General features: G+C 58.0%; 1 protein-coding gene across 4 annotated transcripts; it reads left to right on the forward strand.

The window, feature by feature from the left end:
• The first annotated feature begins 4,016 nt into the window (after nt 1-4,016).
• Nucleotides 4,017-26,793, forward strand: MLXIPL (MLX interacting protein like). Of its 4 annotated transcripts, none has more exons than XM_052804829.1 (17): nt 4,017-4,619; nt 12,842-12,948; nt 13,107-13,189; nt 13,393-13,482; nt 14,259-14,303; nt 14,609-14,807; nt 15,611-15,688; nt 20,154-20,326; nt 20,405-21,002; nt 21,636-21,709; nt 22,161-22,395; nt 23,028-23,140; nt 23,298-23,444; nt 23,791-23,918; nt 24,280-24,403; nt 25,593-25,722; nt 26,194-26,793. In XM_052804829.1, the coding sequence occupies exons 1-17, from the start codon at nt 4,324-4,326 to the stop codon at nt 26,313-26,315; spliced, it is 2,742 nt and encodes a 913-aa protein (XP_052660789.1). In that variant the 5' UTR covers nt 4,017-4,323; the 3' UTR covers nt 26,316-26,793. The 4 variants fall into 4 exon arrangements, with proteins under 4 accessions (XP_052660789.1, XP_052660790.1, XP_052660791.1 ...); XM_052804830.1 differs by having other exon boundaries at nt 22,164-22,395; XM_052804831.1 differs by having other exon boundaries at nt 23,325-23,444; nt 26,194-26,792.
• Nucleotides 26,794-26,808: the final 15 nt, after the last annotated feature.

The raw sequence follows: 26,808 nt of genomic DNA on the forward strand, positions 1-26,808 counted from the left end.
TTGGTGTCTGGGATGGAACCTACCTACAGGAATTTCATCTGCTTTCATCTCTTTTCTAACATGGGCAGTCCTGATCTATTCAGCCTTTTCCTGCAGGGATGCCATTCCCACCTCTGATTACCCAGTTTCCTCACCTCTGTGACTTTTCCAGTTCTTCTACATCTTTTCTGAGCCAGGCACCAAAACTGTACACAGCCGTGAGCACCCTCTGGTTTATACAGTGGCAAGTGATGTTTTCTGCTGAAAGCCCATTCCTTTCCTTGCCATTTCTAAAGCCTCTTTACTTTTTGATTGCTCCTGAACCTTTAGCTGATGTTTTCAATTGAATTGCCTACAGTTACCCTCAGATTGGCCTCTTGAACAGTAATAGCTCATTTAGAGTCCACCACTGCATACAGTTAGGGATGTACTTCACTTTATCCTTATCAACATTGAATTTCATTTGCCACTTTATCACCCACTCACTCTGCAGCCTGACATCCTTCTGCAGCTTTCTGCAGCCACCTTTAGATATGACTGTTCTGAACTATTTTCTCCACCAGAAAACATTGTCACCATGCTATTTACTGCCTTTTCTCCATCACTTATGGATATGCTGAAAAATCCAGCCCCAGTACAGATACTTGTAGCATCCAACAGGCGATTGTGAAAATTTACCAATTAGTGTTATCTTTGCTTCCCAGCTTTGCAAGCTATTGATCTGTTATAGCTCAGTGTCTTTGAAAACTCTATGATAGATCTTCTTAAAAGCTTTTTTTGGATTACATTATATTGATCAGATCACTGTCGTCCACATCTCCTTCCAACAACTGCAACAGATTTCTGAGCCATGACTTTCCTCTAAAAAGCTATATTGAGTCTTTCTCAAGTTATTGTATTTATCCATGAGTTCCCATGAATTCCATGTTTATTACAATTTCTACCACTTTGCTAGGTGCAGAAACGAGACCTCTAAATCTGGAGATCCTTAGATGAGTGACTGAACCTTTAAAAAATGGACACCATCTATGCTACCTCCATTGCCTTGGTAGGCAAGTAACAAGTCACAGGCATGCTGTCAGCAGATCAGAAATGTCCTGGTGGAGTTTGGTGAGGGCTCCCGGGTGACAGTCTCTGGTCCTGGAGGTCTGGAACTATTCATCTGATGGATGATGAGGTCTGCGGCTTCTTTGTGCTGACTTCTCAATTTTAATTCCTGCCATCAACCCCACAAGGGCTTGGAGGTGGAAACGCTTTGCACCATTGCTCCTGTGGCACCGCAGCCTCAGCACAGCAGGCTCCCCATGACCAGCACCACGAGGAACTCATGCAGTGCTCCTCCCTCTGCCCTCCTTGCCCTCAGCATCCCTGGTGCATCTTCTACAGAGCCTACAGATGCTCTGGCAGACTTTCACTTCTGACAGCTGTGAATGAGGTTTTAATATTAGTTTTTGTCTTTCTCAAATTGCACAGCAAAATTACTTTTGGCTCGCCTTTTGTGGTTTTACATTCCACCTGCTGAAATTCATAATGCTTTCTATTTTTCTTGTTCTTTGAATGTGATTTCCACCTTCTGAATGGCAACCAAAAGTCTCATCTGCTCTGTTTGGTGTCCCTGCTGGCTCTTTTGACCCTCTCAATGTCTGGCTGCATGTAAGTTGATTATATTTATTCCAAACCTTCACCACAGTGTCTGTAAATGCCTTCCCTGCATTTTACCCTTTTGCCTGCTCCTTTTGACCTCCTTTTAACAAGTTCTAAGTGGATGTTTCCCACTGTTTCTACCCATACAGTTTCTCTGGTCTCTCTGAACATGACATATTCAGGCCACCAACTTTGCTGCTTGCTTGATAATAAAGCTTTCACAACATATTTCTCCTCTCTACCTTATTCCTGGTAGCAATGCTAGCAGTTTCAGTTCTAGTCCTTTTTTTTAGGATTTTGAATTTTTAGGACTTAAAAGGATCCCTATCTTGAGGGACTAAGCTGGGAGCTGTGTGCTCCTCTGCATCTGTTGAATACCCTTCAGGTTTGAGTCCAACCCATCCCCATCCATCACTGTTGTGAATGCACACACTAGTATCCCAGCTCTGTCTGGGTCAAACGGAGATACCCGTGCTTATGCAGATCCCATCGACTCCCAGTTTCTTCAGCTACTAATAAATCTGACCTCTCTGTCCCAACACTGTTCTCCTCCCAGACACAGGGGCTGTTTCCCTCTGCCTCTGTGTATGGTGCTGGGATCATTTTGGAGAATTGATCTCTAACCTCCCAAGTGACAGTGCATGTTTTGGGACACCTTTGGGACATCCACCTTGCATTGCACTGAGGACCAAAACTCCCTTGGTGCACTCTCTCCAAGACTGTGTTGCATCCATATGGCTGTAGCTGGCATCATGCACTTTAGGATCCAAACAGCCAGTTACAAAATCCCTCAGCACTGCAGCCTGCCTGTTCCTGTGTGGGACCCCTGCTCTGGTCCACTGTCTGCCGGGGAAGGTTCGTCTGTGGGATCTGTCACCACTTCCCCCAGGCTGGGTGCCCTTTGCCCACGAGATTTCCCTACTCTGCAGCACAAGAGCTGCTGGACTGGAGATGAGGGAGTTATGATGTCCCTAAAAGCCTCACTGGTGTATTTCTCTGCTTCCCTCAGACATATGTTGTCCCAGAGGACCGAAGTCTGCCTGCAGCTGGTGAACAGATGGCAAATGCTCCTGGGCAAAAACCTGGAAATTCCCTTTTGTGCAGCGTGGCCCTGCACAGAGGAGCACTCCCAGAAAGCCTGCATATCTCCAATATCTTTGTTTCTCTTGTGGCTTACCTAATTCTTAGTTTCCCAGGACACCTACATTCCCATTATTGCTTTAAAATGTCTGCAGACTGTACTTTTAAAATTGCTTCTCTCTTCAGCATCTTGACAGGCAGCTTGGGACAGGCCGACGTGGTTATAATGAATCACAGAGGAGGAAAAGAGAGCCACAGAGCAATGCAAATGTGGCTGAAAAACAAAGAAATAGTTCCTAAGTGAGGTTTGCACCAATCAGTGTGAAAACTACGCAAAACAGCTATTTGTACATATTCCTCCAGGTCTGAAAAATACCCTGGATGGCTGCTCACTCCTCTGGAACACCTGCAGGACCCACCTGTGTGCTTCGGAGGGTGCTCTGCTCCACCTGCAAGCTGGATTAAAGTTCAGATGCCTGCGGCCATCTATGTTAGCTTTATGCCACTGTTTATCACATGTTTTCATCAGAGGTGCCTAAAAGCTGCGCCTGGGTGCTCTCCAGGCATGTGTGCTTGTGCCAGGCTGTGGAGCTGGGGAAAAAAAGGCCAGAAACTAGAGAGAAAAAAAGCGATTTAAGCCTGAAATTATATCCATTTTGTCCCTCTGTGGCTCTGGTTAGTGAGGAGATGCTTGTGACACAGGTCTGGCTGGCATGGCACATGCTAAGCCCTGGCAAGAGATGGGGATGGGGCTGGTGCATCAAGCCCTGCCTGCCTGCATCTCTCAGGACACCTCGAAGGTGAATGTAATCCAGTTTAAGGACTGCATGACTGCAAGTTGTGTGAATCCCACCATGCCTGAGCTCATCGTTGTCCTCTCTTGCATTCAGCGTTTGCATCGCCTCTCCTGCTGGGTCACATCTCGGAGCAGGCTTTTGCCTGGGCTGTTTCTCAGCTTGATGCACGGCTCAGTGACTCGGCGTGCTTTGTGCTGAGCTGGGTGCCTGTTGCTATAATTTTGCCTGTTTGTGTCCCTTAATCTGTATTTGTTTCCTTGGAAGTGCAGGGAGATACATTAGGCCAGAGGCACTAGGTAAATACCGCCTGCTCCTCTCCCTGCCAGCATGCTGGGAGCAGCAATTAACCCCGGGGTAAACAGACCTGACTGCCAGCAAACCCGTGGCCCCTGGTGAAGGGGGGGACAGGGGACCCGCAGCTGCTCCTCCCCGGGGTTGCAGGGGAAATAAAAGCCAGGGCTGTCAGGTGTGTTGCAAGAGCAGGACGGCGGCGTGGAGCTGAAGTTCCCGTGGCTAGTGGCAGGGTGCTGTGTCCTGGCTGACGGTGCACCATGGGCGGGATCAGCCACCACCAATATAAACAGGGCTGACAGCGAGCCACCCTGGCAAACTGAAAGCTGAACCTTGGAGCGTGGAGGAGACAGCGTGGTCCAGGGTGGGGCAAGCGGCGCCAAGGAGGAGGTGTGGTGTGGGTGTCCTGTGCCGGGGAGCCCAATGGCATGTGCTCGATGCTAACACAGCACCCATAGGGCTCTGGCACAACCAGGATGTGAACCACAGCGCTGGGGCAGGCTGATAAGGGCTCCCCAGCAGGCGCTGGGCGATGGCAGGAGCTCAGGGGGGGCTCCCGGGTCCCTTCCCGGAGCCCCCGGTTGGGCCATGCCCCGTCTCCGACTCCGACTCGGACTCCGAGGACACGGCCGTGGGTGGCACAGCACCTGGTGCTGGGGCGCAGAACGCCTCCCGGGTCATCCACAGTGGCCACTTCATGGTGTCGTCCCCACACAGCGACTCACTGCCCCGCCGGCGCCACCACCGCACCGAGCCTGAGCTGGCTGATCCCCGGAGCATTGACCCGACCCTCACCCGGCTCTTCGAGTGCATGAGCCTGGAGTACAGGTGAGTCCCAGAGCCCTCTCGCTGACACGCGTCTCAGACCCCCCCCCCAGCTCTTTGAAGGTATGAGGCTGTCTGAGCCCTATGGCCCATCCAGGAACTTGCTGCCAACAGACATCCTCCTCTTCTCCATTGCGTTGTGATGGGCGATATGCTCAAAAACTGCCATCCTGGGAGGTTTCAGGGAGAAAGAACTGATGCTGGGTTGCTGGCCATAGAACCAGATGAAATGTTCCTCCTCTCTTCACAGGTATCTTAACCCTCCTCCATCTTCCCATGAGTTCTGGAGTCATTGCATCCAGCTGTAGCACCCTCATGGCCAGACCCTCCACAATCTGTACAGCAGTAATAACCCTGTGGGCAGCCAGCACTCAGTTTTTGGCAATCCAGGCCAGAGCAGGAGTCCTGCTTTCCTGTCCTTGACTCTGCCCACATGTCCCGAGGTTATTCCAGGACATGCAGCACCACTAGGGGCTGGATGGCTGCACGGGGCTTTGTCCAGGGCCTCCTGAAAGCTTCCCTGCATCTCTCCTGCAAAATCAGATGGGTAACTGCATCGTTCCCCCAGCCACACAAATCACCCAAGTCCAGGACGCTAGGGACCTGCTCATCCCACAGCTCCTCGGTGAGAACAGGAGAGCCTGCATGTCTCTTAGTGCCTTGGTCCACATTCTTGGAGGCAGCTCTCCTCTTTTGTCAAGGTCCCAGGGTTTTGAGTTCTCTCAAGCATGGTATCAGGGTGACTTGCTCTACTGGCATCAGTACAAAACTCTTTGCACAGCTTTCCCAAAGTGTCCAGGCGCAAACCTGGAATGATGATGTCCTACTGATGCCACATGAAAACAAAACCTCAGCAAAACAGCCTTGAAGAGCTGCCCATTGCCTTGTTCCATGCACGGTCTCATTCAGTTGCTGACATCTCAGGTATGCCTTGAAGTCCTTGAGTGCTCAAGGTGATGGAATATGTGGTCACTGCCAGAGCACCCCCAGTGATAGCAGGCACTGGGACAGCACTCCAAGGGTACTAGTTGCCACATAGCTGTGTACATTTGGCCCATCGCCACATCCCAGATCGCATGGTTTGCTCAGAGCTGATGTGGCACAGTTCTCCTCCAAGGTGCTGGTGAAGCTGGCACTCTGCAGGAGCACACTGAGCTTCAGCATGGGGTGACCCAGCTGAGGGTCATGCTTCCTGGTCAGGCAAGTAAGTCACCCCTGAGTGCCATGCACAGGGGACACTGAGGCATTGATGGCCTCACTCTCTTTTGCTCTCCCAGCCCCATGCTTGCCATACTCTGATCCTTGCAGCTTGGGGCTGGAGGAACAGACACTGCTCCACCCCAGCGTGCTCAAGCTCTTGACTCTTGAGATGCACCAACAGCCCCTGTGTGCCCCTGAGCTCTGGTGCTCCCCAGGCAGTGGGGAAAGGGTGCAAGTGCTCTGGCAGTTGGAGCAGACCACAGCAGCTGTATGCCACCCAGGGTTGGCCATTACACTGGAGACAGGGCTCCATCACTCCAGATCTCTCTACCCCTTGGACTCTTTCAGGGCCTTGTTTCCCTCCTGCACTGAGCATGATAATGCACACACAAACCCCAAGCCCAGCACCATGGCAAACCATAACTGCAGTTGGACAGCAGCCCTCAGTGAGGAGGATCCACATCAGCTACAAAGCATTAGTGCCACTACTGATGGCCACCCTGGATGTCTCCTTGCTGCCTTCATGCAAGACTAGGTCTTGCTCAGCACCCATAGGAGCAGTTCTTGGTCTGCTGTGGAGCCAGGGTAGCTGCAGGCTATGGGACCCAACCAGGAAAATGTTGACATTGGATGTTCTCCAAACTTCATGCTCGGTTCTTTTCTCTTGGAGTTCTTTTCATCCCTCCACCCCTCAGGTGTTATGCTCTGCAGCTTGCCAGCACCCTACAAACAGGATGATAAGCATTGATCAGAGATTGGGTTCAGGTGAACCTGGACCTGTGATGCAGTGCTGGATATGACTCTCCGCAGGTGGGATTGGACTCTGTCTCTAGAACTGACCACTCTGCTGGCTAGCTTCTGTTCAGGCATTTCTTTTCTCCCTTTGGAAACCCATGGCAGCTTTGCTAATACATTTTTGACAGACTTGTAAGCAATAGTTGGAGGAAGGTGTTGGAGGAAGGTATTGGAGGGGTGAAATGGAATTTAAAGATACTTGGCACACCTCTACTTTTACTTTTATCTGACTTGATACTTCTCTGCATCATCTGCCATTTCACACCCTCCCTCCCAGCCAGGTTCCTCAGAAGGGGTGTTGGTGCAGCACAGCCTCAGCTGGAGTGGCCAGCCAAATGTCCTCCAGTCTTCAGGAGTGCATCCACAATTATGTTGTAGACTAACTCCCTAACAAAGCAGAAACTGCAGAAAGGTATCAGTTAGGAGGCACCTCTGGAGTTCATAGTCCAACCCCTGTGCAAGACAGGGCTAACGCCAAAGCCAGATCATGTTGCTCAGGGCCATCACTCTGATGGATGGAGACCAAGGATGGTGAGCCAACCACCTATCCACCCTGTCCCAGGGCTGCACCACTCTCAGAGGGAAGAGTTCTGTCCATGGCTTTAATTGGAGTTTCCTTTGTTCCAGCTTGTGTCCGTTGCCTCTTGTCCTGTCTCGGTGCATGTCTGAGAAGTGTCTGGCTCCATCTCCTCTATAGCCTCCTTTGGGTAGTTAAAGGCAGTAAGTAGATCCTCCCTTCACCTTCTCTTCTTCAAGCTGAACAAACCCATCACTCACCCTCCTCTTTTGTCATGTACATTATTCCCCGACCACCTTAACGTCCTCCTCCAGGATCACTCCAGTTTGTGAAACTCCCTCTTTTATCGGGGGAACCAATCGGGACACAATATCCAGCCTTGGCCTTTGCAGTGCTGGGTAGAGGGGAACTATCACTTCTCCTGACCTGCTGGCTGAGCTGTGAGTGTTGCAGCCACCCATCCCTCCCTGTCCTGGCTTACACCATTTCAAAGGCACTAAACTCTCTCTAAACAGTATCATTTTTCAATGGCTGTAGCTGAACAGTCATTTGAGTACTGTAATTCCTCCCCTCTCCAGCATTCCTCTGCGGCACTTTACAGGTGTTTATGGCAGTCCTGTCTCAGCTTGAGCAATCGCCCGGAGGATCTCACCTATTATCCCCCAATGGGCTGGACTGTGCATCAGTGCCTCGCTGGGAAAGAAGCGCTCTCTCCACATCAAGGCTTGCTGCTAGCAGTAACTTGTTTCTTCAGATCCCTCAGAGAGGCAACTCTGCCCGCCGAGGACCTCCTCCTGGTGCTGGGATGAAGCTGTTCCCAGGCCCTTTGTACCCATTTTCAAGGACATTTCCAGCAGCTCTCCTGCCAAAGACTTAATGATTCTCTTCCACTCCTTATTCTCCTGCAGTGTGCTGCATTTATTGAATTCCTTCCTTAGACTGTTGTTTCTCCTGTAGGTGGACTTCCCTGCAGCACACTTGGCCACCTCCACGTTTCCCCAAAAAGCTGAGTGTGCGGAGCTGAGCTCCTTCAGGAACCGTTCACACTTTGGCCTTAGCACAATCTCCCCAGCTGAGCAAGCTCTTTCTCCTCATCACCGCAGTGTGACTCCCCAGTGTCCTGCCTTGCAGGTCTCCTGGGCTCACACACCTTTCTGTGACCCATTGCGGGGAATCATTGGGTGACTGACCTGAGGGACTGTCCTCCTGAAGGGAGAAAAACTGGGTGCAGATAGGAACTGCAAACTGCAGCCACTCATCATCTTATCTTGCACAAGTCTATCCTGTGCTTCAGAAGAAGCCTCCTGTAGCTGTTCCCAGAGTGCGATGTAGATTAACCTCCTCTTCTCCCCTGCAAATACCAAGAGGGGAGATTTAGCAGGTAGGGACATCAGACTGGTAAGTGACGTGGAGTATTAACTCTGCCCCTCTTGTGATTTAAAAAAAGGCAGGCTTCAATTACATCCTTGCGTGCCGATTCCCTACTAATTCATCCTCCTGGCAAGCTGATAGCAGGCCCTGAGGCTTTCCTAGAAGAAGTGGAATTGCTGCTATATCTTTGCATACTCTCTAATTGATTCTCTAATTCACAGTGCCTTAAACACTCATGCACAGGGCAGAAAGCACCCAGGCAGAGACCCGAGTGATGCACAAGCTGAGCTGCCCTCTCCCTGTTTCCTCCTCTCAGGATTAGCCTGCACTTTCCTTTGCCCGCCTGGCAAATCGCTCACCTCAGTTCACTACAGTTCACTACAGCATTTGCCCGCAGCCCTGTGCACTAGCTCAGGCTGGCTGGAAGCGGCTTGCACCGATGTGGCAACATCCTGCGATTGCTGGGTCCACCTCCACCACTTGATGAGGTTTTGGTCTTGTCCAGACCTAAGATGGTCTGGGCACTGCCTGTGCCCTGGCTGGAAGGAAGTGGGAGGTGAAGGAAGCAGAGCTCGGTGCCAACAGCAGTCCTGGCTTGGTAGATCCCTTTGGGGCTTTGCGGTGGGCTGGGCAGCTTCTGCTACGAGTTATCTGCACGATGGGCAATAGCGGGTGTGGTGAGGGGAAAGGCTCCTGCTTGGGCTAAACCCATCCACATTGCAGTGTGGTTGTGCTGTCATTAGTGGCACGGAGCTGCATGCCTTTTCTCTGTCATTTCCCAAGGATTTGGGGCTGATCCTGTCCAAGCAGTGTGCAGAGGAGTTGGACTGTTGTGTAAGCCTGTTCCCACACTGATGCACAGTGGGGTCATACCTCCAGAGATCCCCAAATAACTGGTTGTGGACATGTACCTAGCTTGGCTCGCAGCTATCCAGCTTCTCAGACAACTATTTGCAAGAGGATGTAAATGACTTCCTTTCTCATCTGGGGCACTTCATGCTTCCTTTGCACAGAGGAAAATGGCTGCCTGAGAGGCAGAGCTGTAAGGGCAGAGGCACTCCTATCTGCGAGTAAACACACAGAGGAGGTCCCTATCTAATCCCCACTACAGTCTATTAACAACACAGCCCTCGAATTACCCCAGATGCACCCGTGCAGGCTGCAGCACCGTCCGGGGCAGAGCTCGCTCCCTCAGGAGGCAGCACGGTGAGCAGCCAAGCTGGCATGGCAGCCTTTTCATCAGTGCAACGTGGTAAAGAAAAAAGCTCATTTAGATAGTAGAGATTTGAAGTCGGATTTGAACACAGTCATTTTTTGCTTGGGGGCACTTTGCAGGAAAATTGTGGTTAGATATTTAACTTTCTTTGTCAGACTCTAGATTTTAAAACAAAAACTCAAGAAAAAACATGACTTTGCTAGCAAAATTTATAAGAAATCGGACATGAGCTTTTAGGACTCCCAGGAAAGGCTGTCCTCTTTCAGCCAGCCCAGGGCCAAGCTGTGTCCCAGCAGCCAAGGGAGCAAGGGGGGCTCTGACAGCCCCACGGGGGATCCTGCTCCTGCTGCACTTGGAAACACCGTGCAGGCTTGTACCTGCCAGAGGACCCTCAGCTTAGCTGTTCCCCTCCTGCTGCTGCCTGCGTCTCTTTGTGCAGCCCTGCATCTCACCAGATCATTCCTCCCTCCTCCTCTTGCTGTTGATGGAGAGCAAAACATTCATTATGCCATGAAACCAGGGACCACAAGACCTTAAAATTCTGGATGGACTAAATGAATCACAGAGCAAACGAGGTGCAACTGGCTGAAACAGAGTTGGTGCTGACCCACGCTGGATTTGATCTCAGGCTGAGCCCTGCTCCCACCTCACCCCATCCCACAGAAACCCCTTAGCCAGTTCTGGGGTCTGTGTCACCATTTCTCCAGCAGCATGGGGCAGCAGGACCTCAAGTTTGGGGCATCCCAAACCTTTATCTCGGCTTAGCATGGGATTTGCACCCATCTCCCTGGGCAGATAATTTCAGGGAAGGGTGGGGTCATTTTCAAGGCAAACAAGGGAACAAAGATCAGCCTGATAAGCCCCCAAACTGAAAGGATTGTTAATGGGGAAAAAAGGTGGTTAATGGCAAAGCCCAAAGGCATCTCCCCTCTGCCTCCAGGCCACAGCCCCACCAGCCTCGTGCATGGCTGAGGTGCCCGTCTGTGGCTGCGGGGCTGTGGCCCTCAGGCTGCTCCTTTAAGCTGGCTGTCAGGGTGGGTGGCACCGGTGAGGACTGTGGCTGGGTAGCCTTGACCAGCAGGATCTGGCCATGTGCCCAGGAAACCCATCCCTTCCATTGGCTCCTCTGGTTGGCACCACTGCACTGTTTGCCTTGTGCCGCTGGGGAAAGTTCAAAATCCTGGTGATAGCAGAGTGGCCAGTGCGTAGCCAAGTCCTTAACTCTCTGTGGGCTGGAGCCATGGGGACACGGGTCCTTCCCCAGTCCCTAGGGCAGTGGGTTGGGTTGGGACGCCCTGGGGAGACTGTCCCTGTCCAACCCTGCAGGTGGGAGCACCCGCTCCCAGACACATCCCTGCATCATGCTCTGGATTCAGAGGGGTCCCTGATCCTTGTCACCCACAGTGAGATGGGGCAGCAGCACTCTTCTCTCCCCTCTGCCCCGGCACGCTCTCTCTGGCCACAGAGACTTGCAGGACCAGCACCGTGGTCTCTCTGCCTTGCACTGCTGACTGGTTGGGCTGCCTGGCTCTAACGTCAAGGACAGCACCCTGTCTGCAACAAGCCACCTGCCCGCTGGGCTGCACGGAGCTCCAAGCCAAACTCTGAGCTGAGCCAGCACAGGCACTGAGGGAGGGAGCCCCACTTGCCATGCTGTGCCATGCTGTGCAGTGGGAGGCAGATTTCAAGGCAGGTTAATGCAGAATTGGGCAGAGTCTTTGTCCAAGGGTTTCACAAGCTTGAATGAACAAGTGTGTGGCTTCTTAAAGTATTAGCTCGGCACTGCTCTCATCCCCAGCACCTCCTCAGGGACATGGCCTGATGGCACCTTGGGGTGTGCCTGAGGAGATGCTGGCAACGAGGGGATACAGCATCCCTACACCCAGCCCAGCCGCTACCTTTCCTCCTCCCTGCATGTGCCGAGGATAAATGGGACCCAAAGCAGCACCAAGATCTTTAAGGGACAAACTCTTGGCTGGGGAGGGCCATGGGCTTCCCAGGGAGGGATGCCATGCAGCCTCCAGCCTGCTCTCAAAGGACCCCTCCATGCAGCCGGCATTGCCCCAAAGCCATGCGCTGGTGGATGGGAGAGCCGGGGCAGCTGCTGCGCTCACAGGGAGAGGTGAAAAGGACCCCGAAGTAAGGCAGAGGCACTCCAGCCTCCCCCATGGAGCTCCTGGGGCAGCAGGACCCTCAGGACCTTCCCGGTGGGTGCATGCAAGGGGGTCATGTCCCTTGGCTGGAAGGAAACAAGACAATTGCTGAAATGTGGCTGCCCGCACTGCAGGCCCCATTAGGGCCATCACCACCACCACAACATGCTGCAGAACAAACATGGTTGCTGCTGGGAGCTGGGAAACAGGAAGGAGGGAGCCCAGCTTGGGCTGGGGGCCAGGGCGTAGGGTGCAGGTTTACACGGATGGGTGCGGAGAAGAGCCCAGGGCAGTGCTGGGCTGAGGGCAGGGCTGGTCCCACTCTCTGCCTGTCTTGGGGCACAGGCAAGCATCCTTTAATGTCCTTAACATCCTCCAGCTTGTTGTCCTGCCTTCCCAGACCCACATAGAAGGCTGCCCCTGCCTGCCCCGCTGCCTGTGTCTGGCCCCAGCTGAAGGTAGTGTTTTCCAAGCCTTGCCTGACGTTAAAAGGAGGGTCAGAAATAGCTGCCCAAATGCTGCGATGAGGCAAGAGCCACAGCAACACATGTCTCTGGGTGTCTCGCCTGGGTAGGAGACTTCCCTTCCTGTCCCCCAGGGCAGGATGCAGCTGTCCTGGTTGGGGGCAGCGGGGGTCCCTCCTCGGAACTGGGGTTCAAGCCTCAATGAATCAATTCCTCCATGTGCTGTTCTTTAATCCCAGGGGCTTAAGAAGCCTCGTGTGGGTCTGTGAAGCTCACAGTTTAGGTCTGTGCTGCTCTCAGGGTGAACAGGAGCTCAGGGTGCTCCTGTGGGTGCTCCCATGGGTGCTTGGCAAGCAGCCTGCAGCGGAGCCACACGGCTGTGCCTGCTCTAGACTTGCCACCAGGCTGGTGGCCCCAGGCATCTCTCAAGAGATGGCCCCTTGGGAGACCCTGAACTGGTAGGGCTCTGGGATGGTGCCCCTCAGCCTCTCCTTTGCTTGGTGTTTTAGTGGGAAGCTGGTGTCTCCAAAGTGGAAGAATTTCAAGGGGCTGCGGCTGCTTTGCCGGGACAAAATTCGTCTCAACAACGCTATCTGGAGAGCATGGTACATCCAGTGTGAGTACGGGGCCAGAACCCGCTCTGTCTGCTGAGTGCCAGGTGATGCTGGGTGGGACGGGCCTGGCACCAGGACAGTGATGTACAGGTGCACGGGCACCCTCCCCAGCACAGGGATGGAGCCATGGGTAAAGCCATCTGTGTTTTCCCCTGTGCAGATGTGGAGCGGAGGAAGAACCCTGTGTGTGGCTTCATCACCCCACTGGAGGGGTCAGAGGCTGATGAGCACCGAAAACCAGAGGTAGGCCATGGTCCCTTGCAGCTCTCTCAGCCAGGAGCAGGTCTGGGTGGCAGAGGTGGGAGCTAGGACATGCAGAGGACAGAGCTTGTTGTATTTCATAGCTGGGAAAGGTATTTGTGATGTGGCACAAGGAAACTAGCCCTGGCTGTGGGGTGCTGGGGCTGGGGGGCTCAGCCATGACCCCCTGCCCTGCCTCCCTCCAGGCTGTCGTGCTGGAAGGCAACTACTGGAAACGCCGCATCGAGGTGGTGATGAGGGAGTACCACAAGTGGAGGATCTACTACAAGAAGCGAGTGAGTGGCTCGGCCCATGCTGTTCCCTGTACTGTAGTGGTGCCAGCAGTGGGACAGGACATCAGCATGCCCAAGATGGAGCTGTAGCTGACTGGGAGCAGGACATGGCAGGCTCCTGCCAGCATGGGAGGGGGATGCTGGCTGCTGCCATGGTGCCGGTGCAGGGGAGCTCAGTGGGGACCCCATCGCCAGTTGCCCGTGGTGCTGCGGTGTGCTCCGGCAGCCCGAGCTGGGCTGACTGTGCCCTGCCTGGTGCATGATCCAGGGCTGGGTTTGGCAGCATACCCACAACACACGTGTTGGGATGGGTCAAGCAGAGCCATGGCTCACCCACAGTGCTCCAGCTGGGCTGGAATTTGCTGGCCATGTCTCACCCCAGCACCACGTGCTGCCAGGCAGGCTGGGTGGCTCTGGGTCGCTCTGGGTGCCCACTCTTGGGCATGCTGGCACCACGACCTTGGCTGCCCACCACACAGGGTGGAGCGTGGTCCAGCCTCCTCCCCAGGCCACTTGCTTGGGACTGATAAAGGCCAGGGTTGACACAGGCGGGCTGAGTGCTGGCAGCCTCGCACTGCCACACACCACTGGTCCCAGTGCTGCGGCAGCTGCTCAGCCCAGACACTGTAGAGTAAAGGCAGATGTGAACTCATGGCAGCCACACTGAGCCCCCCAGGGACCCCCTCCTGAGCACTGGCCCCCTCTGCCCTGCCCCTGGCTCTGCCCTGCACCGTGCCCGCCCTGGCCGGGGGGTGACACAGGCTGTCTTCTCCTTCCAGCTCCGAAAGTCCACCCGGGAGGGAGAGCTCTCCAGTCCAAAGCAGGTGAGTCCGCTGGGAAGGGTGGGGAGGGGGGAAAAGGGGGACGGCAGTGTGGACCCCTGTGCTGGGCAGCTTGGGAGAAGGGCGGATGAAAGCCCCAGGGTGTGATGAGCCCAATGGGATGGGATGCCAAGCACTTGGGATGCCAGATTCACCCTTCTGGAAGCACCAATGTGCCAGGTGTGAAGCTTTGGAGTGATAAACGCTGTGGAGATCATGGGAGCTGCCAGGGAGAGCAGCTGGGGAGCCAGGCATGGACCCTACCCAAGAGAGGTGCCCCCCTGGCTCCTTTGCTCCATCTCACACAGGATGAGGATGTCTGGAGGCCAACAGAGAAATGGTGCAACCAGCTCTTCTGCAACGTGGTGCCCATGCTGCTTGGGGATGAGGAAGAGGAGCCAGGGGGTAGGCAGCACTTCGACTTGGACACCTTCCTCTCGGATATCTCTGACACCCTCTTCACCATGACACAGACACCCAGCACCCACCAGGCACTTCCCGAGGATGGTAGGTGCCATCCTCAGACCATGCTCTAGCAGGATGTGGAGGAGGAGGTCCAGGTGGGCAGCACGCACTGTAGCATCTTGCTGCCTCTTGGCTTAGCCCCTGAGAGCTGCTGCCTGCGTCCTTTGGGCAGACAGGATCCCCTGGCATCCATCCTGCCGGGGCACAAGGAGAGGATGCTCCTGCCCTGCCCAAACAGATCAGGGAGCCACTGGAGGAGGCGATGCTCCCTCCCTGCCCAAACAGAGCTCTCACTCCATTTGGGCAGGGCGGGAGCAACCCCTCCTCTGGTGGCTCCCTACGGACCAGCCCAGGCTGCCCCAGGTGGGATGGGCTGAGCTGCCCAGGGAGCGCTAGCCCCGTGAAGGACCTTGCACCAGACCCCAGGGCAGGGCAGCCAGTCCTGGGTAAGCAGTGGGCAGGTCCTGCCTTCCATGGCCACTCTTTGCTGTCCCTGCCTGGCCAGGTCCCTGGAGCTCTTGCAGGACCAGGCAAGGCCTGTGCCAAGGATCAGCATTTCCCTGGGGTTCTTTGGCACTGGATGAGGTCCCAGAGGTGCAGAGGTGCCCAGAGGCGGGCAGGGTGGTGGGACAGGATGGCCCTGGGTCTCCACAGAGTGGGCATCCATTTTGCTGCCCACGCACGGCTGCAGCGCAGGGTGCAGTGACGCAGTGTGCAGCAATGCAGGGTGCCATGGAGGGCTGGCAGCCAGGCAGGTGTGAGGGCAGTGGTGGGAGGAAGCCTCATGGGAGGGTCTTGGGGTTGCAGTGGCTGGGGCCTGATGTTGCAGCTCTGCCCTCTTCCAGCATATGTTGGGAATGCTGACATGATACAGCCGGACTTGGCATCCCTGCAGCCCAGCCTGGATGATATGGAGATCTCAGGTAAGAGCCAGCCAAGATGTGGTACCACATCCCACACAGCCCAGCATGGTCTGCACCCCATGGCAGCCCAAAATGGGCAGTTCAGAGGGCTGGCCAGGCAGCACCAGGAACTGCTGGGGCAGCCAGAAAGCACCAGACATTGACTGGCATGGAAAAAGCAGCATGCATGGACCAGGGTGTTGTGGCAGTCTGCGGGGCAGGGGCTTGGCATGCCTGCCTGTACCCAGGGCAGAGCAACAGCAGATCAGGAAGGGCCTGGCCAGGAGCTGTGGGAGGGGATTTCTACAAACATAGGGTCTTTCCAGGAGTGCCAAACCACCTTGTTTTGGATGCAGACAGAGGAAGGACAATTGTCCCCCACAAGAAAGAGGAAACCTCCAGAGAGCAGGTTCTCTGCTGCTGCATCCCCCTCCTCACCCCACTGCCTGGCCAGCCCCAGGCTGAGTAGCCCATGGGGCTGGCTCGGAGCTGAGACGCTATGCTACATGCCCTGGGGAAAAGTCACTGTCCCTTCCAGGCTGGCCCAGAGACAAATGTGGCACTGGCGTCCAGCTGGGGCAAGGGGGTGGCCGAGGGGAACACTGGGAAGTGGGCAATGGCAGCCTCCTCCCATAGGGCTGCCACCAGCACTGCCATGCAGGATCTGAGCCATGAGTGTCCATGAGCACTGTGGAGTCAGCTGGGACATGTGCTGATCCCAGCTGTGCAGTGTAGTGTCCCCATATTCCAGGGCAAGGCACCGCTGGTGCACGATGCACCGGGGACCAGCTCTGCCCTTGAACATGCCAGAGCCGGTGGCCTGGGCACACTTTGCAGGGTGGGAGCTGGTGTGTGTTGGTGGCTGCAGCCCTCCTGGTAGCTGGTGGCCTTGGGCAGCACCAGCATCTCTAGACTCCTCTGCGCTTCTGTGAGCACCCTGTGAGCTCCACAGCTGGTGTCCACTTCCTTCAGCAAGAGGAAACAAGGGTGCTTGCACCATATGGCTGCAGGGTGATGCAAGACCAGATGCTGGTGGGGAGCGGGCTGGGACACTCTGATGTGCCAGGGCAGGTGGTGGCATGCCCCAGGGATGGATGGGGTGGGAAGTCTCTTGCCATCCCTTCTTGGCTCATTCCCTCCAGAGGTCCCATCAAGGTGAAATGTCCTGGGGAGAGGGTCTGTCCTCACTGCTGGCCCTTTGCCTCCTGTCCCCAGGTGCCCCATGTGGGCATCAGGTGCTGGGAGGTGGGACAGCTCCAAGTGGGTCAAATTTGAGACTTGACAAGTGTCCCTTCCCCCAAGAGGTCCCACATGGTGCTGGAAAGCTGCACCAACCCCTTTCAAGGAGCACCTCTCCACAATGGTGTCACAGCAGCAGCCTGAGCACCTCTCTTTGTGGGCCCAGCTGCTCTTCATGCCATGACCTCGTGCTGAGCAGGACATGGCAAAGGGCACGGCAGCGCCCATCTGTACCAATATATTTCTATGGGCAGCCAAGTTGTCTTTTTTTCCTGGGGAAAAGGCCTGCATTTGGTCCAGGGTGCTGCCTGGGAATGGGATGGGTCTTACTGCAAGCCGCTACATCGCAGGAAAGCATTCCTTCCTGTTCTGCCCATGCCCAGCGGCTCTGCATGGGGGCACTGCTGGGCCTGGGGAGGGTCCCAAGCCCAGCTGGGGTCAGGGATGGCATCCAAGCTCTGGCTCGTTGTCTGCCCAGGTGTGGGCTGCTGAGCACGGCTGGAGAGAGGTTTGTGAGCCTGGGAGCAGGGCAGCACCCTGCAGGGTGCTCAGAGACTTGTGGGTGGGAGTTTTGTCCCAGATGTGGCATTTCCTGGGATGCTGTGCAGAGCAGCTAGCCCTGATGATGAAAGGTGACAGTCCCACAACAGCCGAGCACTGTGTGTGAGCGATGTGTATGCTGGCGGGATGCAGGTGCACGCTAGGTGGTGAGGGTTTGCAGGGCACAGATGTAGGAGCAGCAGAGAGGTGTGCGCACACCATGCGATGGGCAGCGCTGAGGGTGTGTGCCCATGGGGCCGTGGGAGGACTGGGGAGAGGAGATGGGGACAGAACACTGGGTGCTGGGTGCCAGAGCTGTGGGTGCCAGCCAACCCATTTGTGTCCCCAAGACTACTTTTCTAGCAGGGCATGCGATGGCTTTTCATGGCTCGGGAGCAGGGATCCCCCAGGAGCCTTGTGCAGAGCACCGCAGTGCAAGCGTGCGGGGTGGGCACCACAATGGTTGGTGCAGGGCTCCCACAGGGTCACAGGGCTGTCACCATGTCTGGTGGCTGTGGCAGAGCTCAGCGCCTGTCAGTCATTGCGTGGAAACCAATCCCCAAATGAGGAAGCACCTCATGTCCGCGGTGGGTGCCAGAGCGTGGTGTGGGGTGGATGGAGAAGTCCTGATGGCAGAGGCGAGGGAGCAGCCTGGCCCCATGCCCTGCTGGCACCGTGCTCCAGGTAGGACCTGTGTTGGGCACTGGGGTGCTGGGGGCTGGGCTGGCTGTCCCATGGGGTGGCATCGCCCTGCCATGCTGCAGGGCTCTTCCAGATCCTGGGGCCAATGCTGTAGGGTCCTTGGTTTGGGAACGGGCTCTGTAGCTCCGATCCCATTGGAGAGCAGCCCCAGGTTTGAACGGGATGCCAAAGGTGTGGTGTGCTAACCGCATGGGGTCTTCTTCCTTGGGCAGTGACATGCCCTGGCCACGCTGCACTGCCTGGGAGCAGGTCAGGGTGATGCGATAATGGAGAGAAGCATTGGCAAGAGCTGTGGGGTGGGGAAGGAGCAGGAGAAAGGGAGTACAGGGCTCCCAGAGGCAGCCAGCCACCTTCCATCCCTGCAGCACAGCGAGAGGCACAAGAGGAATTGAATCTGCAGAGCTGGGCACTAGAAATGCCTATAAATACCCCCAGAGCTTCAGTGCGGTGGCAGGGCACAGCCTAGTGTGGGCACAGTGGAGGGCTGGGGGCAGCGTGGAGCTGGGTGCTGTGCCCTGGGGAGGCTGAGACCCTGCCTGGCAGCACTGTGGCCCATACTGAGTGCCGGCCCATGGAGGGGCAGGGGTGGCTCTGCCATGCTCCCAGGCATTCACTGTGTCCTTGGTAGGGGGAAGGGGCAGTCTGAGGGCTGAGTGGGGCAGCTCAGCAGTGGCACTGCCCCATCTTGCACCGGTGTTACCCTCAGCTGGCAGCACATGGCACTGCTGGAATCGTCACCATGATCAGCCCCATGGCATCCCACTCTGCTGGCATGTTTGCTCCTCTGGTGTAGATTCAGAAGTGTCTCAGGCCTTTGCAGGTTCTAGCCAGGGCAACCCAGGTGCTGGAGCCTGTGCCACAGCCTGGAGGGAGAGCAGTCATTGCAGCCCTGACAGTGCCTGGGGCATGGCTGCACACACTGGGCAAGCAGACCCAGCATGTGGACTCAGCCAGGCTCTGTTGGCGGCAGCATGGGGCCTGGAGGCAGTGATGCTCATGAGCCAAGGGGTTAGGAGCATGGCTGGGTGCTCCCCAGAGGGGACTGGCATCCTGGGCTGGCTGCTTGGGCACAGAGCCTGTGCCAGGGGCTGTCGGTCAGCTGCCTGCAAACCTAGCCAGCGCTCCTGCTCCATCCTACAGGGAAGCATCCATCAGCCCCATCCCCACCCCACAGTCACCCTCTCCAGGGAGAACCCTCCCAGCGGCGATGCCCAAGCCGGCACAGGCAGAGTGGCAGCACTAGCACCAAGCGGAGGTGTGTGTGGGGCTGATGTGCCGAGGGAGCTCGTTTCACTGGGGAGGCGGCTGCCCAAAGTGTCAGGCCAGCCCTTTGTGCCATGGCGTCTGGGCCTGTGGAAGGAGCGGAGCTGTGGGAAGGGGAGAGGAAGCGAGAGGGAGTCATGGCAGGGTCACGGGGCTCGGCTTCAGGAAGGCCATGGGATGTGGTTAGCCGCAGGCTGCGCGCACGGCAGCGCCGGGGTGGGGAGGCAAGCACTCGCCACAACTCCAGGGGACCGTCCCCCATGACTTGGGGATGCTGTGACATGCTCCTCCGAGCCCCACCACTGTGGCTGGCCCACAGCCTGGGTGTTGTGGTTCCTGCCCCAGCCTGGGGCTGGTTCAGGAGGAGCAGTACAGTCATGCACACCCCTGGGAGCAGCCCTGGCACTGGAGCACGCAGCACCCAGCTGGGTGTGGGGGACGGGGTCCCCACCCTTGGGTGGCACCTCAGGCAGGTTTTCCTGTCCCCATGCATGTGGTAAGGCTGGCCCCGGGCGCGTGGGCTGCCTCTTCCCTCCATACTCCAGTGTTTAACAACCCAGGGGCCAAATCTGCTGGCAGAGCCCAGAGCTGCCCCAGCCCCACAAGGTGAAGGTGGGACTGGCAAGTCCCCAGCAGTGCCAGTAACAGAGTATGGCTCCACCCGGTGTGCCCGGGGGCTTGTCACCCCCTCTCTGGGAAGGTCCCCTTATGCCCATCATTCTGTCTCCACTTGGCCCTGCAGATATCTTCACCAGCCACTGGCCACTGCCATCACAGACGCAACCAGGCTACCAGGAGCCGCCCTGCTTTGTGCCCATGGCTGAGCCCCTGTTCAGCGGTGGGGGGTCCCTGATGGGTGCTCAGGGGCTGCCCGCAAGCCCTGAGGCCCCGCTCCTGCCCAGCACCATCCTCCAGGTGAGCAGGATCCTGGCCCGTGGCCTGTGGCTGCTGGTGCCCCAGGCATCCCCCCTGACCCTCCTGTGTCTCCTGCAGCCCAGTGGTGCCTCCCAGCTTGGCCTCCAAGGCGCCTTCCTGGGCCCCGAGCTCCCCTCGGCCCCCCTGCCTCCTGAGCCCCCCCCCACGGCGCCCAGCAGCCTCAGCCCCCAGCTCCAACACAAGCCCCTGCTGCAGTATGGCCTCCCTGGGAAGTGCCTTGGCCTGGAGCCACCAGGACCCCACTGCGCCCCCCCCATCCCATCCCCCGGGGTGCCGCTGCTGAGCCCGGACCCCCCATTCTCCCCCGCCTCAGGCCCCCGCTCCAAGTTCCCCTACGCCAGCTCTCCTGGCCCCTCGCTGCTGGCCCACCCCGCCTCCCTACTCTCGGCACCCTGCTTCACCACCCACGCCCCGGGGCTGGGTTATGCCACAGGCATGGTGCCCCTGGGGTACCCCAGCCCGGCCGCCCCCCAGGTCCTGCCCCCCACCCTGCTGGGCAACCCCAGGTTTGCCCCCCCAAAGGGGCTGCCCCAGGGTGGGGGTGGGCGGCCGAAGGTGAAGCCCGGCGGCACGAAGGCAAAGAGGATGCCGGGACCCCCCGCGCCGCCCCACCTGGCCATGCCCAGCCCCTGCCTGAGCCAGCTGCTGACCACAGGTAATGGGGCTGGGGGGCGGTGGGGGGGATGCAGGGGCAAGCCAGTGGTACGGGGGATGCTGTGGGGGGGAATCCTGCTTTCTCCCCGGAGTTGGGACACTGGGGATGCTGGGCAGGGCACCTGGCTGTCCCCATGGCGGGGCAGCACCAAACCCAGGGGTGAAGCCATGCCCAGGGAGCTACCCCCCGCTCCAACAGCTCGGGAGGGAGATGGGGCCCAGCTGGCCCCAGGGCTTGGCCATGGGCACCGCTGCATACTCCCTGTGTCCCCAGCCTGGTCTCCATGGCCCTGTTGGCACAGATGGGCTGAGGGGTCACCGGTGTCCTGCCTGACCTGCTGCCAGTGCATACGATGGGACAGGTCCCACCGAGGCTGTCATGTCCAGCCCTGTGCATGTCTGGGGAGGGGCTGGGTGTCCCTGCCTGCACTAAGGCTCCCAAGGACACCCCTGCTGCGGAGAGCAAAGGCACCTCTCTCCAGGGGCTGCTTCACCCTTCTGCGGGGCAGACAGGCAGGGAAGGGGCTGCACCAACACTGGTGCTTGGGGCTGGCTGTCCCGTGGGGCAGGAAAGGTCACCTGAGCCCCAACACCCTCATGCAGCAGTGCCTTTCTGCTCCCTGCCCTCTTGCAGCCAAGCAGGAGCTGGCCCTGGATGCCCCATGCCCGATGGGTGCAGGATTCATGCCCACATCCCCTGTCTCTCTGGTAAGCACTCGCCTACTCCCCAGGTTGGGAATTGCCCTTTCCTGGTTGCTGGGGCAGGGGTAGAGATGGGGCAGGTGGGGAGATGGAGCTCTGTGGGGTCACCTTTTGCAATATGGGGCTGGATAGGCACGGGGAGAAGGAGGGGGCATGTGGCCGGGGTGCTGGGGAGGCAGGAGTCACCTGAGTGTTTTCTCCTGTAAAAGAAACAGGACAGATGTGGGAAACATCCCACCTGCAGGGCCCCTTTCCTGGCAATGGTGCCCTGGGGGAATGGGGCTGGGGCTGCCCCTGCAGATGGTGGGATGGGGCTGCACATCCCCCCTCCCTGGTCCCCTTGCGGCTGTTCGGCTCTCAGTGCCTGGGCACTGACTGACCAAAGGGGAAGGCCTGGTCCCTGGTGTGCATGGGGGGCTGGCCCCCCAACCTCCCACTTCCCTCTGCCTTCTCCCAGCAGCAGAGCGCTGCCCCCGAAGGCCCTGCCACCTTCCTCTCCAGAATGGCCCAAGCGAGCCCAGGACTGGCTCCTGGCTCCAGCCCTTCCCAAGCGGTGCCAGCGCCGGTGCCACTGGCGGGCACCCAGCCGGGCCCACTGCTAGTCCCCAAGGTGGAGCAGCTGTCCCCCACGTCGGCTTGCGGTGAGTCTGGGGCACCCCAAGGAGCTCCACAGGACACCACGTTTCCTGCAGGTAGCTTGGACCAAACACTGTGGGAATGTTTCATTTCGACTTCAATCCCAGCTATTTACATATACCCCAGCTAAGCACGGATTATTTCCTTCCGTGGGGGAGGGCACAGCCCCTTCACCTGCCTCCTTCTACAGGGGCAAAAGTAGAAACAGGAAAAGACAAAAAGGAGCAAAATGTCGAACTGTGGTTTTGAAAACCTGGAGCTTGGTTTTCGAGTGGGTAGCACCTTGCTGTCACCCACAGAAACCAGGGTGGTGGCTGGAAACCAGGCTCTGATGTTCCCAGTTTCACTTTGGTGCTGCAGACAGCAGCCTTGCTGCCCTCAGGACTCTCTCCTGGCGATTTCCACCCCAAGAAACACCGGGAATTTAAAATGTCATGTCCCATATGCTCCCATTTCTGAGCAGTTGTAAAATGAGTGGGATTTGGGATAAGACAAACCGGTAAGATGTGGTCAGACGCTGGACCAGAGCATCCCTGTCAGCTGAGCAGGGTGGCTGCCCTGGGGCTGAGGTAGCGCTGCAGGCTGCTCCTCTCTGCCTGTCCCAGCGTGGGACCTTGGTGTCAGCCCGTCATGAGGGGCTGCTGCTGCTGCTGCCCCTCTCCCCAGAGCATCACTTTTCCTTTTCCAGGCAGCGACTGGCCCAAGCCTGGCCAGGCTTCCCCAGGATCCACTCTAGGGCTGGGCACTGGCATCTCCCTGCACCGCCCTGTGTCCTGTCGGGGCAGGCCTGAGTCCAGCAAGGTACAGCAGGAGCAAGCACTGCCTTCGCTATGGGGGGCACTATCTCCATATGCACCCCCCTTTCCTGCTGCCACCCAAACTCCCCCCCGCCTAGCTGCAACCTTTGGGCAAGCCCGTCCTGATGGGGCTGGTGGCGAAGGGCTGTTCCCACTGCCAGGAGGTGCCTGACAGCACTTACCCACAGATGGAGAGCCGCCGCATCACGCACATCTCTGCCGAGCAGAAGAGACGCTTCAACATCAAGCTGGGCTTCAACACGCTGCACAGCCTGGTGAGCACACTGAGCGCCCAGCCCAGCATCAAGGTGAGTGCCCAGGGCTGTGCGGACCGGGCAGCCACAGGCACACAGGGACATGGTGTGTCACCTGGGGACGCTGTGTCCCTGGTCTGCCCCAGTGCACAGGGCTCCTGCCCTGTGCCCCACTCTATGGGGCACGAGGCTGCGAGCCCACACCAGGCACATGGAGACCCATGCAGTGCAGTTGTGCCAGGGTGGTCTGGGCTCTGGAGCCTGTGGCAGAAGCTGCCAAGGCTCGGCAGTGGGGAGCATGGCACCTCGCACTGCCAGCCCCACTGCACAAAGTGCCGGGTGCCCCACGCCCTGCCCACCCCAGGGGCTCCCTTCACCGTCTCACCCTGTGGCCCCACAGGTCAGCAAGGCCACCACCTTGCAGAAGACAGCTGAGTACATTTGCAAGCTGCAGCAGGAGCGGGCGGCCCTGCAGGATGAGGCACAGCGGCTGCGGGAGCAGATCGAGGAGCTGAACAGCTCCATCAAGTAAGGGGGGCATGGCTGGGGGAGGCAGGAGGGAGCCACTGCCTGCATCAGGGTAGCCAGGCAGGGCAAGCGGCAGTGCTGGGGAGGCAGCAGGACACAGCAGGTCTCCTGAGCACCTCCCAGGACCTGCAGCTGACTCTGTCCCCTCTCAAACTCTGTTTGGGGGAGGGATGATGTTCAAAAGGCAATGCTGTGTGGGACCAGAACATGGGGCCATGCCTCACAGCTGCCCTGGGAGGGGGACACTGCCTGCCCACCCTTGCTGAGAGCTGAGTTCCTGCCAGAGCCTCTCCCCATGGGGTGGCCCCCGTGGCTCCCAGCCTCCTGAACACAGACCCACAGCACTGCTTGTGCCCCACAGCCTGTGCCAGGAGCAGCTGCCAGCCACAGGGGTGCCCATCACACGCCAGCGCTTCGATCAGATGCGCAGCATGTTCAACGAGTATGTCCGCTCCTCCACGCTGCAGAACTGGAAGTTCTGGATCGTATCCTTTGGGGCCAGTACCTGCTGCTTGCTCTGACCCCTCCACCAAACACCGGGTCCTCTGGTTAACCCACTGCTCCTGGGTCTGTGGGGCCCCTCCAGCTTGAGAGGCTCTGGGGACCATGGGGAGATGTTTCCCAGCCAAGGGCACATGGTGAGAACATGCCGAGATGCTGTGGTTAGGAGAAGCTTCTGTTACAAGGGAGCAAACAGAGAAGGAGTAAATGGTTGGTCTTTGGGTAGAAGAAGTCACTGGCGGAGCTGAGCTCATGCGGGGACGTGCTCCTGGTGACATGGGAACTGGCTCTTGAGAGGCAGCAGCCATCAACTAGGGATTAGGAAAGGTCCGGACACAAAGCTGGTGACATGATGGCTTGGTCTTGGTGGCCGCATGGCACAACCTGGAAACCCAGGTATGCCCATGCCTGAGACACAAGTCTGGGCTCCACATGGTGGAAAGGATGGAGGGGACCCAGGGCCAGGGAACGGGTGGTCAAAGGGCTGGACCTGCTTTTCTGTGAGCAGGGATTAAACACACTGGGACCATTAAGCTTGCAGAGACTGTGAGGTCTACAAAATCCCAAGTGGCAGAGGGATGGGCAGGCATTGCTGCCCACAGTCTGATCCAGTGCAGGCAGTCCAGGCAAGGCAAAGGTGGCTCCTGATGCAGAGTTGGGGAGTGCTGTGGAGCTCCTTCCACAGGACACTGGGTATACTAAAGCCGAGACAGGCTCCAGGACATGCTCGTGGTGGAGGTACCTGCGGTGGATTACTATATGCACAAAATCACCAGTTGCCAGCAGTGGTCTCTGCAGGCTGGGAGCACGCTGGACACACTAGTGTCGTGCCCTGCTCCTGGGCACTTCAGAGGACGCTTCACTAGCTGGCTCCTTGATCTGCTCTGGAAGAGTTGTCCGGTGTCTAATCAACCATTTCTGGCAGCCCAGTCATGATGGGGGTTATGCAGCTGTCCCACTGCCTGCCCTGGGTGACACTCAGGTCCCCATCACCCCAGCAGTACGGGCTGGTGCCCAGTGTGGTGCTGTGCTGAGGAAGGCACCCAGCAGGTTTGCTCCATGGCCAGGCAGGGAGGTTTGTCCTGCTGCCTGTAGGAGGATGCTGTCCACACCTGGCAGGTGGGAAACCATGGTCTTGGCAAGGCTGGTCCTTAACTCCTCTGCTCCCATCAGTTCAGTATCATCATCCGGCCCCTCTTCGAGTCTTTCAACGGCATGGTCTCCACAGCCAGCATGGAGAGCCTCACTCAGACATCTCTTGCATGGCTGGACCAGCACTGCTCCCTCCCAGCGCTTCGGCCAAGTAGGTGGCCCTGCTCCTGTCCGTAGCACCTTAAAGAAGCCAGGCTGGCCCGCTGGCATGGACTGATGGAAGAGCAGAGGGGAAAAGGACAGAGGCGTCCTGGGGGGCAGTGGGGCTGGTGCTGCACCACGCTTCTGCCACGTGGGAGGGAAGCACCCACGGGACGTCCTGGGGCTGCACGCTTGGTGCTTTTCCACACTCCTTTCACACCCACGCTCCAGCTGAGCTGGCTGCTGCTGCGCTAAACCGAGAGCCTGTGCCCTGGCTGGGCAGGGCTCGACCCTCCCCAGACACCCCCAGGTTGGGCTTCCCTTCGCCCTTTTGCTGGGGACTGTGGCAGGGAGCTGTCGTGCTGTTCCAGGGGCTGGAGCAGGGAAGGGAAGAGCCATCTTCCCCAGGATGGGTTAATGCAGGCCCCTTCCAGCCCCCAAGGCACAGGGGGCAGCTGACATGTCCCACGTCTCCCCGCAGCTGTCCTGAGCTCCCTCCGCCAGCTGAGCATTTCGACCTCCATCCTCAGCGACCCAGCCTGCATCCCTGAGCAGGCGACACTGGCAGTGGCGGAGATGGGCCACGGCGGTGGCTCCTCCTAGCTGCCCCCGGAGGGGCTTTCCCAGCCCTGCCAAGACCCTTGCTGCTGCCAGACAAGCGCCCGCCAATGCCAGGGAGGAGGCCCTGGCAGGGCCACCATGGCCAGGCTGCACGAGCAAGGGGCAGTGCTGGTCGGTGGTGGCCCAGGGCCATGGGGGTCCCGCTTCCATGGCACCAGCTTGGGGAGTCCCTGCCTGTGCAGAGGCGGGGGCCGCTGCCGTCCCCCTGGTCCTGCGCCCCAGGACCTGCCAGACCCCGGAGCGGCTGGCACAGCGCCGGCCCCATCCGCCCTTGGCCAGGAGGCCTGGGCTGGGGGAGCTGCTAGGCAGTGGGGCCCGGCCCCGCTGCCTGATAAAGGACTCACTCTGCCTACAGGCCACAGCGTGGTTCTTCCTGCCGCGGGTCCCTCTGGGGCAGGGCTGGGGGAGGCAGGAGGCCGCAGGGTGAGGGCAGGGGCGGGCAGGGTGAGGGTGAGGGCAGGCCCGCAGCGGGGCA

This window comes from Harpia harpyja, chromosome 12 (genome assembly GCF_026419915.1).
Source record: "Harpia harpyja isolate bHarHar1 chromosome 12, bHarHar1 primary haplotype, whole genome shotgun sequence".
In the NCBI taxonomy this organism is placed as follows: domain Eukaryota; kingdom Metazoa; phylum Chordata; class Aves; order Accipitriformes; family Accipitridae; genus Harpia; species Harpia harpyja.